This window comes from Cygnus atratus, chromosome 1 (assembly GCF_013377495.2).
Source record: "Cygnus atratus isolate AKBS03 ecotype Queensland, Australia chromosome 1, CAtr_DNAZoo_HiC_assembly, whole genome shotgun sequence".
Lineage (NCBI taxonomy): Eukaryota > Metazoa > Chordata > Aves > Anseriformes > Anatidae > Cygnus > Cygnus atratus.
Window position 1 is genome coordinate 101,682,849 of NC_066362.1, and position 17,143 is coordinate 101,699,991.

The 17,143-nt window shown below is 38.7% G+C and overlaps 1 protein-coding gene across 1 annotated transcript in view; it reads left to right on the forward strand.

The window, feature by feature from the left end:
* The window catches only part of PRMT8 (protein arginine methyltransferase 8), a 78,832-nt gene extending 61,901 nt beyond the window's left edge, over positions 1-16,931 (forward strand). Inside the window, exons 7-10 of the mRNA XM_035545672.1 lie at positions 1,807-1,922; positions 11,198-11,348; positions 13,899-14,020; positions 16,582-16,931. Coding sequence (XP_035401565.1) covers positions 1,807-1,922; positions 11,198-11,348; positions 13,899-14,020; positions 16,582-16,665 — 473 coding nt within the window. The 3' untranslated portion in view covers positions 16,666-16,931. The remainder of the gene's footprint in view (positions 1-1,806; positions 1,923-11,197; positions 11,349-13,898; positions 14,021-16,581) is intronic.
* The last annotated feature ends 212 nt before the right edge of the window (positions 16,932-17,143 follow it).

A 17,143-nucleotide genomic window follows, 5' to 3' on the forward strand; every position in this document is an offset into this window, starting at 1 on the left:
CTTTTCTCACAGACAATGCACCTGTTTTTAACTCTTTTTTTTTTCCCCATAGTTTAAAAAAGCTTCAGGCTTTTTTTTTTTTCTAAAATTTTATTTTCTTTTAATACACATTCTTTTCTGGTTTCACCTGATTGGTCCTCTCTTTTTATACCTCCATTGTTTACTCTGTATTCAATTATTTCTGTCTCTCTACCTATATGCATTGCTGCCTTGTTTTTGTTTCTCTTTTTGGTTTATAACTCCTTGATGGTGTCTCCTTACATTTCATTTTTTCCTCTCTTAAGATGGGAGACAGAGTCTTGTATTCACAAGAGAGGCAGGGCTGAGTATTTCAAAGTGCACTCAGAAAATATCAAATTAATTCTGATTTCCCAAACTCTTAATGCCACAGAAGGCTACTGTAGTCAATTTGATTTCCTGCAAAATGTAAAACAGAATTTTATCTTGTAACTCCTTTGATACATTTCTAATATAGACTGTGGTATATATTCAAAGGCATCCTATCTAGGCTGAAGTACATCAAGTGATGGAGATCTCAACTCTGTTAATGAACTTTTTCTTCAGGGTTTCCGAGTTAATCTTTTCTAAGTAAACACATGAAAACAAATGGCTTCTATAAATGTAATCTGAAGTTCCCATATAGTCACAGTACCAGAAACTAACATTTTGATCACCAACCCCCCTGAAATGTTGAGAAACTAACAGCCCAACAAAAAGGTAAGGTATCAGAGAACTATTCATGTCCAGTTTAGCTCCCATTTAGAACCACACAGATTTTTTTTGCTCATACTTCATTTTTACTCATAGCCCACTAGGAACACTGGTAGCATAAATGCTATGTTCTGAGGAGAAAAGAAAAAAAAAAAAAGACATTTCAAACTTGCATACTTTACTTGTTTTCAAACGTTTTTTTAAATGTTCACTGAATTTTTCTAGCTGGCCTTCTGCTCAGTACAGGCTGTAGCCCACAACAACTTTGTGACTTTCTTTTCAGCCTTTCAAATGGATTGCTGAATGGAACTTGATTCAGATGATTCATAAGACTAGCATTTCACTTTTATCAGGCTTTTGTTTTCATTTTGTGAAGAGATCTTAAAAGCAGATCCACTGTACTGTTTCCTAGGGTACTGTTTATTCAAAAAACAAACAAACAAAAAAAAAACACGCAAGAGGCATTTGTTGGGACAATCAGAAAAGTTCAAACACAGAAGATCAGCATGGCTTTTAAATAGTTTAGAAGGAGGATATTTTTGCTTTTTGTCATAGTGTACATGCAGATTAAAGCTTGGATCCTCCAAATATTGAAATACACATGTAACTCTACTCCTGTCAGTAATTTGCTTCATAAAACTAAAAATTACTTAGATAATTAAAAGAGTATGCATACAAAGAGCTGACCAAATAACAAACTACAAAAATAAGGAAATACTACCCAGAAGGAATAGGAAATACTCCTGAAGGCTATTCCCAAGTCTCAACCTGACATGCTATATTACGTGATTTGGGGCAAAACTCTCAGATATCCAAAACTCTGAAAATCTACAACAAATCTCACATAACATAGCATAGGGAGGATACCCAAAACCAAAGGCCACTTATTGAAAGATATACATTGACAGTTATTTTGCTGTGACTGCTTTATCTATAAAATATGATACAGACTACTGTGGCAGCAAGCAAAGAGTTAATGAGGAAAACTGAAATTTAGCTGATCATACAAATAATTTCAAAGGAAATATGCTTTGAGAAAGAAAAAATATTTTTATTATTACTGCTGGTCTTTGACACATCTATTTGCATTGACAGGGTGGGAGAATGTGTACGGCTTTGACATGACCTGTATTAGGGATGTTGCCATGAAGGAGCCTCTGGTGGACATAGTAGATCCAAAGCAAGTGGTGACCAATGCCTGTTTAATAAAGGTTTGGTAATTCCAAATACACCTAATTATGAATGTTTATACCTAACTGTAGAATTCTTTGGAGACCTGCTTTTGCTTTACTAATATTTTTGTATGCTTTTAACCAGCTACAGAAGCAATCATCATAGAATTCTATCACAGTAAGAAGGAAAACTGTACAAAGTTTTAAATTAGTACTGGTATGTTGCACATGCTTAGCTGTCCACTGAGCAGAACAAGAGCATTAATATCTTGATTCCTTATGGAATACCCAAAAGTGAGATGCTTCTTTTGACTCTGTACTTATCTGGCTACTTCTATAAGTGGATGTCAAGCTGTAACTTAAGACTTTTATAATAATACATGTCCAAATACTGGATAAATAGATACATGGTATTTTTAGATATGAATTTTAATTGCCCTACCTTGTAAATAGAGGTTGAAAATTACTGATAGCAAGCTGCTGAAAAAGGCTATTTTAATTGTTTGGAGTAAAAAAGACTGAAGCATTGATTTCTGAATTGGTCAGCTCTGGTGAAATAACACTAGTTTATTCCAGAACATGAGATCAGAATTGGAACCTAGTTTTTGTGCAAATTTCTAATTTTTAGCCTTATCGAGAATGTTACTGTGCTCTTTCAGCCCCAACACCTGCAGCCAGGGATTAACTTGTCCCCTGTTCTACGTATAAGACAGAATGGTCACTACTCTCTGTTCACAAGACCATGTTAAGAAACTGTGGCCTACAGGAATGCAAAGCTCTAATATTCCTCCCATGTTATGTGGGACTAGTCACATGAATAAGGCTGTCTGCTTCAATAGCAATGGCACGATCAGTTACATGAAGCCCAAAGTTTGCTCATTTATCCCAAAGATTTAGTTCCATTTTGTTCTCTTAATTTTTTTGCCAATAATAAACACAATATTAAGTTTTCCTATACACAAGAAAGAAAGACATACCTGTTGTCTGTAGAACCTTTACTGAAAACAGCAAAAAGGAATAGAAGATAGAAACTCTTTGTGAACACATATGTGCTAAAGGGAATACAAGATAGTTGTGTCATAGTTGTGTCTAAAAACAGCCCAAGCCAGAAAATAAGTAATTGTTTAGATTCCATAAAATATCTCTGGAGAGTGAGAGCTCAGGTGGCAAAATGGACTGGCTTCTCTGGTAATAAACAATTTTAAAAGATGCATGCTAATTTGAGAATAAACAAAGCAATAATGTTTAATTGTTCAAATGTTTTATTATGGCATTTCAAGATGGCATGGCTGATTCACAAAGGGTATTTTTAGGGGTCAATTCAACCTGCCTGCTGTAAGAGCTAATTTAGGGTGCCTACCAGATGAATCTAGGTTCCCTGTACATCACTCAGTAGATGGACTAGTCGCTAGATGCATTCTTAATGGACCACCCAGAGCCCTGTTCTGCAGTTATTTCAATTCTCAGTTTAGATGCTCTGAATTGTTCTACAAAACTAGCAAAAGAAAACAACCTCTGTGTGCTATGTAGCCATGACACTAACTTAGAATGCTGGACATGAGTAAAAATTTCCTTGTTTGTACTCTTCAGGAATGGGCTGTAACCCAAGTCTTGAACCACTCAAGGAAGTCTCTAACTGCAGGTGCACTGCTGCAGTGTGTGCAAGGAATACAAGCAACTTCTCTGATATGGAAACACTTCTGCTTTGAATGATCTCTTAAATATATCCCAGGGGCATAGGAATTTTCCTGGAGGCCTCTGAATTCCGGACAGGGAATCTGGCAGGGAGGGCAGTGTGATCAAAGCATCTTCAGTGACAGGTAACCAGAGTCAATAAACATATCTCAGGAAAAGTGTACAAATGGCCTTCTTATGGCCTACTACTTTCAGTAACATTGCTTGAAAAAATTAAGTAGTTTGTTTCAAATTTAGTATAACAGTTATGTTCTCTTCTCTGATACCTTTGCACATTACAGAAATACACCTGTTTGTGTTGACTCAAAACTTTTTTCTCTTCATTAATTTTGATTTGATGTCAGCACCAGAGACTACAATAACAATAAATCAATTGGCCACACAGATGTAGAAAAACCTGCAATTTGAGTGACAAAAACTCAGAACCATACAAGAACGAAAGATATGCCACATCCAGTTTGTAATAAAAAATACTGTTGGAAAACACTTCTGAATCTCCTCCACTGTCTAGCCACGAAGAACAAAAAACTATCTTCCTCTATTCTCCCATTTGTCCCACACATTCCAGGAATAGTTTAAAGCCCCTGCAGGTCACAATAGCAATTTAAGATTACATAGTTTAATGTTATTTAAAACATGAACCACCTTTCTTGAAAAGAAAAGAAAAGAAAAGAAAAGAAAAGAAAAGAAAAGAAAAGAAAAGGAGAAAAGAGAACAAAAGAAAACAAAGGAAAGGAAAGGAAAGGAAAGGAAAGGAAAGGAAAGGAAAGGAAAGGAAAGGAAAGGAAAGGAAAGGAAAGGAAAGGAAAGGAAAGGAAAGGAAAGGAAAGGAAAGGAAAGGAGAGGAGAGGAGAGGAAAGGAAAAGAAAAGAAAAAAGAAAAGAAAAGAAAAGAAAAGAGAAAAAAAGAAAAGAAAAAAGAAAAGAAAAGAAAAGAAAAGAAAAGAAAAGAAAAGAAAAGAAAAGAAAAGAAAAGAAAAGAAAAGAAAAGAAAAGAAAAGAAAAGAAAAGAAAAAAGAAAAGAAAAGAAAAAAGAAAAAAGAAAAAAGAGAGGGAGAAGAGGGGAAGCGGGGGGGGAAGAAAACTGTGTGGAAGGAGAAAGGGGGGCAGAAAGGGGTGTGTGGGAGGGAGAAAGGTGTAAGGGGGAGGGGGAAGTGTGCGGGGAGGAAAGTTGTCGGGGGGGAGAAAGGTTTTGTTGGGGGGGTGAAAGGTGGGAGGTGAAAAGGGGGGGGAGAAAGAATGGGGGAGAAAGGTGGAGAAAAGTAATGATTTTTAATACACATTCTTGTTTATCAGAGAAAAAAAATGCATAATTGCAAAGCAAAACCAACCTATATACTCAAATATCCAATACATTGAGACATTTCCACTATTTTGGAAATATCTTGATTCACCTATATGGAGCCTAATTTCAAAGGACCTGCAGTATTTTCTGCAAAAATCTACCTTTGCTCAGAGAAACATCCAGCCACACAGGTGAGGCACTTGTCTGTGAACTCCAATGACTCTTATGTCCTTCTCCCATCATAATCTTGACCCATGAGTTTAGAATAAGACATTTTCCTCTTCACACTCTGAGACTTTCCTCTTGCTTCACTGCAACTTGAGAGAGCTCCCTTATCACATTCCTTTCTTCCAGCTTCTCCTGAAGTAAAGCAATAAGCACCTATGCCATCCACTTCTCACCTTTCTTTCTAGGTTATTTTGACTAGTTTCTAGGCTTCAAACACTTTTTCTCTTCTCCATTCTTTTCTCCACATGAAAATCTCTCTTGCCTCCACTAAATAACTTTCCCTGTCACTCTTTCCTCTCCAACTATCCTCCCCACAGTCTTTCAGCATCTTCAGATTTAACTCTGCCTATGCCTCCCTTCATCCCCCTGCCTCCCTGCCCTGCCAAAAAAAAAAGTAAAAAAAAAAAATCCAACCTAATAACTTTGGGATTTCGTCCTGTACAAACAGGAAAAGCTGTCAGAAAGCAGGAGTCCAAGGCCTCTGCTGTCTTAAAAACCCCAGCTACACTTGCTCCCGCATTATTTTGTTTAATAGAAACTAGCATATGCTATGATACCTAGTGAAAACAAAACAATCTCTGATAATCAGTTCTTCCTTTCATTGCCCATCCCAAACACAGAAGTTAATGTTGTTTGTTCTCTTCCCACATTAATACTGCACTCCTTAAAAAAAAAAAAAAACCTTTCTCTTTTCTCTAGCAACTAATTTTACCGATTTTATTTCTCAGCCTTCAAATCAATCCATTTCTGAAGCTGACAATATTGTTTCTACCAGTGCTGCCTGTCCCCCAAGTCTACATCAGTACATGAATAGCACTGTCTTCACTGTCACACCCTACATGTGGGTGACCATTCGACCCTCATTGTCCAAACCAATGGAAGAAAAAAGAAAGGAGAGGAAGAAAAAACAAAACAAAAAGCAATCAACCCCTTTCACCCTTCCCCAATCATAGTCCTTATAGAAGTAGAAAAAGAGGCACTAACTGAGATTTGAATGTTTATCTGATCTTCTTGACCACACAATCCTAGCTGAGTATGTAAGTGTAGCGCACCCTAGAAGCAACCTTAATTAAGTGAGAAAATGGGTCAATCATCAAGTCAGCATTTTTCCCATCAGTAGACACGATTCAGAGCCATTTCTCCCATCAATTATGTTTCCTTCAGCTAGAAATTATACCATTCAAACATCATAGCTGGCTACACCTCATCTGAACTTCACTGTAATCACCCCTGTGATACTAAATTATATTCTATACATCATTTGCTCAGTCCTAAAGCAATTCTTCTCACACAGCCGAAGAATTAAATCTGTGCAGTTTATAAAAACATAGTCTCTATCAGTCCCTCTGCAACAATGTACCACAGGATGCCTCATGGTCTTTCATGCAGCATCAGCCACAGCATGGACATCCGTATTTAGCTGATGTTTCTGACACTTTTGTCATTGCTCAGCTTAACACATTTTGATTTTATAATATAATTAGGAGCTATATTTTGATGAGATCCCTGCTTAACTGTGACCATTTTGTTGTTTGTTTGTTTTTTCAGTAAGTTATTTAGAAAGAAATGTGGTAAATCATGACTTTTCTACTTATTTTATGCAAAGGTAGATTTATTCTCTAGACTGTTAGCTGTAATCAAGCAACATTCAATGAACAGTGACACTTAATATCAGAATATATAGTTGATAGAGTAAGATTCAAAGGGATCACCAAACCAGGGATCAGACCAGACTCAGAACTGAAATTCTTATTCCTGTTATGCTTTTTTTAAATTTATCTTCTTGTGTGTGTGTGAGGAAGAACATTTGAAGGCTAGCCCAGCTCTAAATGACCACTTACAAGCATGGATCAGTTATAAGCTGTAGTGACTCACAGTGCCAATGCAATGTAATAGAATCACTTTCATTACAGTTAAGTTATTCTTCAGCAGTATTGTGAATTAGATAGACTGAAACTATAGCTTGCTTAAATCATCTCACTATAAGTTTTCAGATTGTCAGAAATGCATGATATGTGATCTATGCAAAGGGCTCAGTAACTGAGATATGGTTGAATCTTCTGATGTCTATTTTTGCAGACTTCTCTTAGATTATAGAATGTAATCACCAAAAGATCCCTCTATTCTGCATGGACATTCCAGTTCCTACTCTGCATTACTGCAGTGTATGTCTGAAGTAATGCTGGTGAGATCAATGATATGATTCATAGTGTTGGTCCTCATGTTGGTGGAATAGAGGAAATTTGGATTTCTGCTTACAAAACTTTTATTTCTCTGTCAGCATGGACAGTTTTGTTGTTAAAACTGATTCTCCTGATAATAGAGAGCAAAACAGTTTGAGGGTCTCCTGCCAAATAAGTCCTGACAAGTACAGTAAGGATAGTGAAGCCAGATACACTTAGAATACCACAAAGTATGCTGACAGGAAAGATTTCCCATAGCATTCAAATATAATTGATAGTATTTCAGATGTAGTATCCTCCCTATCATGAGTACCAGTCTTGTTAGTATTGCAGACAAAAGCAATACCTAGCTGAGAAAATCAGATCAGTCTAAAAAAACTCAGTTTAAGCCTTGAACAGTGAGTTTTGAATATCAATAAAAATAAGCCATCTTGTAGACTCGTTGCTCCCAACTACTGCAATCAATCCATAATATAATTTACATGATTTCCATCTGTATATTTGAAGAGTAACATCCCTGTGTGTTGTGGTTTAGCCCGGCTGGCAGCCAAACACCACACAGCCGTTCGCTCACCCTCCCCCCTCCCTCTCCGGGATGGGGGAGAGAAACGGGAAAGTGAAGCCTGTGAGTTGAGATAAGGACAGTTTATTAAGACAGGGAAAATAATAACAATAACAATAATAATAATAATAATAATAATAATAATAGTAATAATGTGTACAAAGTGATGCACAATGCAATTGCTCACCACCCGTTGACCGATGCCCAGCCTATCCCCGAGCAGCCGGCCCCCCCACCCCGGCTAGCCACCCCTATATATTGTCCAGCATGACGTCAGATGGTATGGAATACCCCTTTGGCCAGTTTGGGTCAGCTGTCCTGGGTCTGTCCCCTCCCAGCTCCTGCTGCACCCCCAGCCTGCTCGCTAGCAGGACAGAGCGAGAAGCTGAAAAGTCCTTGGCTTGGTGTAAGCATTGCTCTACAACAATTAAAACATCGGCATGTTATCAGCGCTCTTCTCATCCTAATCCAAAACATAGCACCCTGCCAGCTACTAGGAGGAAAATTAACTCTGTCCTACCTGAAACCAGGACAGATATCCACCCCTTATTCCATACCATTTATGTCAGGTTACACTCTTTCCAATACCTTCTAATTAGTCACCATTTTCATCTATGATATATAGCAACCATGGTAGTGATGACATACAGTGTTATATGATAATTAACATACTACAATTCAACTCATGGGCTATTCTCACCCAGTATTAGGTCCCCTTGAGGTACACACCGAACCTCCCCATTCTTTTGCATTACCCACCAAGTGCATCCAGGTCCCTGGGCAAAAGCAATCCCACGAATGGGCTTGCCTTTTCCTGAGGCAGGAGTAGCCCAGACTGTCTTACCCAGCATGTTTCTTACGTGCACTACAGGAACTTTATCCCCTTCTACAGTGCGTAACAGGTTTGATTGGGCAGGTCCAGCTCGGTTGGCAGATCCTCTAGTATTGACTAACCAGGTGGCCTTTGCCAAATGTGTTTCCCAATTTTTGAATGTCCCAGCACCCATCGCTTTCAGTGTAGTCTTTAACAGTCCATTGTATCGTTCAACTTTCCCGGAGGCTGGTGCATGATAAGGGATGTGATACACCCACTCAATACCATGTTCTTTGGCCCAAGTGTCTATAAGGTTGTTTCGGAAATGAGTCCCATTGTCTGACTCAATTCTTTCTGGGGTGCCATGTCGCCATAGGACTTGCTTTTCAAGGCCCAGGATAGTGTTCCGGGCGGTGGCATGGGGCACAGGATATGTTTCCAGCCATCCGGTGGTTGCTTCCACCATTGTAAGTACGTGGCGCTTGCCGTTGCGGGTTTGGGGGAGTGTGATGTAATCAATCTGCCAGGCCTCTCCATATTTGTATTTCAGCCATCGTCCTCCATACCAGAGAGGCTTTGACCGTTTGGCTTGTTTAATTGCAGCACATGTTTCACAATCATGAATAACCTGTGCTATAGTGTCCATGGTCAGGTCCACCCCTCGGTCACGAGCCCATCTGTATGTTGCATCTCTACCTTGATGGCCTGAGGTGTCATGGGCCCATCGGGCTATAAATAATTCACCTTTATGTTGCCAGTCCAGGTCCACCTGAGCCACTTCAATCTTAGCAGCCTGATCCACCTGCTGGTTGTTTAACCTTAAACAAAACCTGAAGCGCATTCAGGAGACATAACAACAAGAACATGCTGGTCTGAGTATCCCAAGGATATTCAACATCTTGGAGAGCTACCGTAACTAGCTCGGGGGATAAGAGGGTGGTGAAGGAGGAAGGGAGAGTGAACAGGTAGGAGAAAATATCTTCCCCTGTCCCCTCCAGAGATTGACTCCCTGATGAAAAAAGGCAATAGGTGTAATTGCTAATAGTTTCTGAGATATGGTTTCCGAAGTATAGAGTCGACGACAGTGCTGAGTACAAATACCAGGTTAGAGTCATGACCAGATATCTCATCATTTCATAAGCCATCGTTACACCACACAGTACCATAACAATCTTGAACCAGGGCCCGGAAAGGATAAACAGCACGACAGGGAGCACATACAGAAAGTAACTTGCTATAAAACTCAATCTGGGAAACAGGTACAGCAGACTTGAGATGAAAGCAATCAACATTGTGACTAGCAACTATTAAGCAGGTCGAATACTTATACCAATTTTAGTTTAACACACTCGGGTCAAATCTGTCGATATCTCAACCCTTCGTGCCCCACGTTGGGCGCCAAATTGGCTGTTGTGGTTTAGCCCGGCTGGCAGCCAAACACCACACAGCCGTTCGCTCACCCTCCCCCCTCCCTCTCCGGGATGGGGGAGAGAAACGGGAAAGTGAAGCCTGTGAGTTGAGATAAGGACAGTTTATTAAGACAGGGAAAATAATAACAATAACAATAATAATAATAATAATAATAATAATAATAGTAATAATGTGTACAAAGTGATGCACAATGCAATTGCTCACCACCCGTTGACCGATGCCCAGCCTATCCCCGAGCAGCCGGCCCCCCCACCCCGGCTAGCCACCCCTATATATTGTCCAGCATGACGTCAGATGGTATGGAATACCCCTTTGGCCAGTTTGGGTCAGCTGTCCTGGGTCTGTCCCCTCCCAGCTCCTGCTGCACCCCCAGCCTGCTCGCTAGCAGGACAGAGCGAGAAGCTGAAAAGTCCTTGGCTTGGTGTAAGCATTGCTCTACAACAATTAAAACATCGGCATGTTATCAGCGCTCTTCTCATCCTAATCCAAAACATAGCACCCTGCCAGCTACTAGGAGGAAAATTAACTCTGTCCTACCTGAAACCAGGACACTGTGCCTGCTATTTAGCATCCACTACCTGACACAGGATTAGAAAGCATAATCAGCAAAAAGCAGACCCCTGTTTTGCCTCAAATGTTTTGACTGCTTAACATCACCTAGTCAAAGCATATTCCCTTCCAGAGCTGCTCAAACAAATCAGAAGTTTATTCTTATGAAAAACAAAAATAAAAACAATTCTGCCGTCTTTCCTCATGCTGACAGTCCCTGACGATGAAAAGTCTTAGAGCTGGGACATATATATCCATTTCAACATCCACTATGCCTCTATTTGTCAAAGCACACTTGTACCTTGATTTCCTCCAGCTCTTGCAGCTCCTTCCTGCCATTCCCAAGGGCACACTCTTCTGTGACTGACCTCATACTGTCAACTCAGTCAGGTAACTGGATCATTTGCTGATGATTTGATATGTTCAAATGTACTGCAGATTTCTTACAGTGTAAAGGGCTGACAGTTGTCTTTGTTACTGATTATTAAATGAAATGATTAAATACATACTTAATGCTTAAAGTCACAGACATCTGCATATAAATGTGTTTTTTTTTCATTTTCTTCAGGAAGTAGACATCTATACAGTGAAGACTGAAGAACTGGCATTTACTTCTGCATTCTGCCTCCAAATTCAGCGTAATGATTACATTCATGCTTTGGTCACCTATTTTAATATCGAATTTACAAAGTGTCACAAGAAGATGGGATTTTCTACAGGTATTCTGTGCTTCTTTTTGTTACATTTCAATATTGGTGTGTCAGTACTGCTGGTCAGATGGTACATGACGGTTTACTATACCACTAAGTTTTCATTTCAGTGACAAAAATTCTTGTCACTTTGGAGGATGTCAGCAGGATGGGGAAAGGCAACTGCATATAAGAACTCTGCAAAAGCAGTGGCAGAATTTCACAATGGCTACCAAGCTTAGAGCTCAGAAGGAATGAGCCAGGAGTTTGTGCCTATTACCAGTTCTATCTTAATACTGTGTCAAGTTTCTCAGATTAAATATGGGATTGTTGCCTCTGTAAGAGACAGAGCTCAGTTTCCATGTAACTATAAACTCAACAAACGTTTCTTGGTTTTCTGAGTCTAGAACAATACATTATTTTTTTTTTCCCAAAATATAACTACACACATACTGCTTATGTAAACCGTCTCTAACAACCCATCTGCAAAACTCTAACTTACCTTGGTGAGCAGATACTTAAAAGAATAACTCCATTCCTATGAGGAATGGTTTGCTAGACCAAATAAACCAGCCGGTGTTTCAAGAAATGTAAAAAACTCATAACTGGTTTAATGACAAGAACAACAAAATATTGTTTCTGCTGGTTGTTCCTGCCATCATTACACAACTCAAAGTAGTGTAAATGGAACCTGATGTAAGTTAAATATTTTGGGAAATATCTTTTTTTCCCCCTCACAACTCTTAGCTCTTCACTGAGAATCAAAACTTGAAGTACTTTGATAAAATGTTTACTTATATTTTATTCTAGAAGTATAACCTTATGGATGATATTATTTGATACCTCATATTCTTATGTTTTTTCAGTAAACACATTTCCCTGGTCTGTAAAGGTTTTACACTACAGTACTTCCCACACCATGATAGGTGTCAGTAACCAATGACAGGCAGAAATTACCAGTGCAAGTTCACTAGGGACTACTCAAACATCTGAATTTAAATCAGAAATTAAAACAAATAAGTAAATCAAAATAAGTAAAATGAAAACCTGAAAGAGGGGCAAAGGAAATTGGCACCATTAAATTAAAGTTTACAGGCATAGCATGTACAGAAATAAACAAATTAATTCCTGACCAGCCAGTCTTACACAACAGGAAAAAGTCTCAGAGATAAGTATCTAAAAGACTAATACCCAAGGCAGAATAAAAATATCTCCTGAGAATATACTACTCTAGAATAATCCATTAATAAGCAAAAGGGAAACATTGGATACATCATTTAAAATACACTTGCAATAATCATTCCAAGAGGACCTCTGTCACAAGCAGGTGTTGATTGCAGCTTTACATAAATTTTGTTGGAATGGAATTGATATTGGGGCCAACTATATGCACTATCTAGATTCTCCTATTCTCAAACAAGAGAAAAGGCAGTTCATCTCACCTGTTTTAGGAGAAGATGACCTTTCTTTGGAAGTGGCTATCTCTTCCCATTAGCTGAGATGATGGTTTAGCTTTGTCACCTCTCTTTGAGATGAACGTCATTTCTGCAGTGTAGCATTCTGAGAACAGGTGAGAGTTCTAAATTTTGGATAATCCTCTGCCTCAGCTCTCTCTAGCTTGAAAAGGCAAGCTTTTCCAAACAGCAAGTGGGGCAATACTGGAGGTCCAGGTTTGAAGTAGGATTGCAAAGTGTGTGCTGTTGTCCTCATGATCTATAACATATTTAGTTTTCTCCCAAAGATAAGGAGCAGCACTGGGATTTTGAGGGAAAAGAAATATAAATACAAAATAGTTGTCTAGTTCATGCTCAGGCCTGAAAACAGGTATAAAATGAAGACAAACCCAAAGTGAGTATTGATTTCTAATGACACAATTAAACTAATTAACTGAAATACTTGAGCAAAGGTACCCCAGATTTAACCAAGACGGACACTTGGCAGAATTTATCTTTTAATTATAAACTTACAGGGCATCAAAGTGAATCTACTAAGCAAGACTGGGGGTTCATTTAGATCAGTATCCATCTCTGGCAATCACCTATAGCATATAGCATTAAAAAAAACCTAAAAGCAGGTCAAGGTGCAAGTACCCTATCCCCAGCTGTGTTCTTGAAACATCTATTTTGTGCTGTTTCAGGATCATGAGTCAAAGGTTTCATCTGTGTCATTGTGATTAGCAGTTTTTTATGAAGCTTTCTTCCATGGTTTTGTGTAATTGTTTTTGAACTAATTTTCACCTCTGACATTCAAATAACTTAGTGGTAAAGATTTCCTCAACTTGAATATATGTAAATTGAAAGGAAAGAATCAAAAAAGTCCCTGTCATGATCAGTAAGCTTCTTCATAGACTCCTTCTTGTTGGGTGAATCCACATCTGACATATTCCAGTAAAAATCGTATGACAACCCATTGACAGTCAATAGAATGGTGTTGTAAAGCATGATTGTTAATATATTATATGAGTTAGATCATTCTGTGAGAAGAAGGGCCTTTTTTCAATTGTTTGCAAATCTTAATTTGGTTTATAAGGTAAAAGTCCAATTTAAAGGTCAATAGTAATGCCCATATATATATATTTAGCACCTGATGCTCCCTATACTCACTGGAAGCAAACTGTCTTCTACTTAGAGGACTATCTAACTGTGAGACGAGGAGAAGAAATCTATGGAACGATATCCATGAAACCAAATGCAAAAAATGTGGTAAGTCAGCACCACTGCTTCTAATTCCAACTCTACTGATGACAAATGTTAATCAATAGTAAATAAAATGCATATAAGTAAAACAATGAGCATGCTAAAGGCTCTAAATTCATGTTTATTACTAAGAGCTGTAGTCATAGCTTCATCAAAGCTCGTGACAGCAATGATAATGCAGTGTTAACATTGCAGAAGACAGCTTGCAAACAAGCTAGCAAGGGGAGGAAGAAATGGTCCAGATACATCACCAAGTCAGCTGCCCTCTGCAATCAGTTTGGCTCATATTTTGTGACACAAGCAGGCAAGGATCTTTTCATATTGTCACTAAAATCAATGGTAAGACCCCCCTGCCAAACATAGGATGATCAAGAGTAAACTCCACACCTATGCCCACATTTTCCACTCAGTGCCCAAGAATTCACCCTTCAGGAAATTAAGTAACAGTTTTCAGTGAATCTCTGTTTGAACTCACTAATCAAATGTACTTGAACTCACTATGGTTGTTTCAAAGTCGTGACTGTGCACATACTTATGTTTTGTTTAAAACTAAAGCCAAAACACGACGGATATCACACTATAATGACTGAGAACTTCCTCAGTTTCTCTGCTATGGGCTGATGCCAGTTATTCAGAGCTTCTTTAAACTTGTAAGGAGACTGTGAGACATGGTGTGATGAGCAACCCCTGCCTGTACAGACGAACAGAAGTATGGCTTCTGTGAGAAACAGTGGTACCATTTTCAGCCAAAACCCTTGAGCGGAATCTCCTCACTTTTTATTACCACATACAGCCATTAATATAACCTGATAATAATCCATCCATGCAGTAGCAGTTCTTGGAATATTGTATTTGGTGACTGTGGCAAGTCTTAACATATCATTACCTTCTTTTTTTTTTTTTTTGCATTACTTTTCCTGTTTTTTCGTACTAAAAACAGATTGGATATGGTTTTCGCAGTAGTGTTGATACAGGGGAAGAAATAAACAAAAAATAACCTTGTCATTAAAACAATCACATTCACTCCTGAAGCTTACTGCTTGCTGTGAGAGTAGAGGAGAACAGTGTGTTCCCACCTTGATGTCCTTGGACAGACTGAAATATTTTCTTTTGGGCTGTAGTGAGATGGGGGTCTCAGTCACTTCTCCCAAGCAACAAATGTTAGGACAAGAGGAAATGGCCTCAACTTGTGCCAGGGGAGGTTTAGGTTGTATATTAGGAACATTTCTTTCACTGGCAGGGTTAAGAAGTATTGAAACAGGCTGCTCAGGAAAGTGTTTGAGCCATCATCCTCGGAGGTATTTAAAAGCTGTGTAGATGTGATGCTTAGGGACATGGTTTACATGTCCCCGGTACAAAGAAGACAGGGATCTCCTGGAAAGAGTCCAGCGGAGGGCCACAAAGATGATACGGGGCCTGGAGCATCTTCCCTATGAGGAAAGGCTGAGAGACCTGGGTCTGTTCAGCCTGGAGAAAAGAAGACTGAGAGGGGATTTTCATCAATGTGTATAAACACCTGAGGTGTGGGAGACAGAGGGATTTGGCCAACCTCTTTTCAGTGGTTTGTGGGGATAGGACAAGGGGTAATGGCCACAAGATAGAGCACAGGAAGTTCCGCACAAACATGTGAAAGAACTTCTTCACAGTGAGGGTGACAGAGCACTGGAACAGGCTGCCCAGGGAGGTTGTGGAATCTCCTTCTCTGGAGATATTCAAGGCCCGTCTGGACGCCTACCTGGGCAGCCTGCTCTAAGGAACCTGCTTTGGCAGGGGGGTTGGACCCGATGATCTTTCGAGGTCCCTTCCAACCCCTTCAATTCTGTGATTATGTGATTCTGTGATTTAGTGTTAGACTTGACAGGTTAACAGTTGGTCTTGATGATCTTAGGTCTTCCAAACCTAAATGATTATATGAATGTATCAATTCATCGCCCTTTTCTCTAGAGGGTAAAATAAAATATTTCAATTTTTTTTGCACAGAATCTGAATGCAGATTTAGGTGCTAAAACAAATGTGTTCTTGATAGTTATCTTAAGACAGACTATTTTGATTCTCTTAGTTTTGAAAGGCTTTCTTAATTCTTTGCTCTTCTGAAACATGAAGCCTGTAGAGAGACACCTTCATTACGTAGGTCTATGTAGTGCAGCTTTCCAAAAAACATGTGATTATAAGAAAAAGAATGGCTGAGGGTTTGTCTACAATGGGAAGTTTACCAGATCTATTTTGGAATAACTCCTAGTTTGAAAGCCCTTTACGCTAAATTAAGATCATCTCAATCAGGTATGCCTTAAAAAATCATTATAGAATACTTATGATAGCACAGCATTTCAGGTTGTAACCAGGACACTAAAGCAGCCTTGAGCAGAATACACAAATATGCCCTAAACATAATGCTATTACATATCTTACATCCTGCTTTTTCAGTGTTAGCAACGTTTAAAAAGAAAAGTTTGAAACCACAGTATGCATCTCCTGAATCTTCAGGTCTTTTCAAACTCAGAGATAATAACTGAATTCATAAAAAATTAATGGTCTTGCTTACATGTTACATTTAAATCTTTTTACAGCGTGACCTGGATTTCACAGTAGATTTGGATTTCAAAGGACAGCTATGTGAAACATCAGTATCTAATGACTACAAAATGCGCTAGCAAGAAACTTCTCAGTGAGATGAAAAGAATTGTATCAAGTCCTGAACTGCTGAACTTCAAGCTAGGAACAAGTGATCACAAGATTATTATATTAAGCATTAGAACGTTTACTCCAATGGAAAGTGGTAACCTGATCCGTCTTGCAGATAGTACAGAGGGCTGAGATCCCTCTGTGAATGTACAGTGTACAGAACCACAGCTTTTGTCAAACATATAGGAAAAACAAACAGTATTGAGTGTTCTGGTTAACTTTAGGATGGCAGAGGATGCATATAAAAATTGTACTACTTACTGTGAATTTCTGGTTCTTCCAAGCTTTGCATGTTACAGGTGATTAGAGCAGCGTCTTCAATATAGAAGACCACTAAAACACATCACCATGATAGTATTGAATATTAATTAAATATTAAATATAGTATAAATATTATATATAATACAATATAAAATAATATAATATATATATTGTACATGAGAAAAA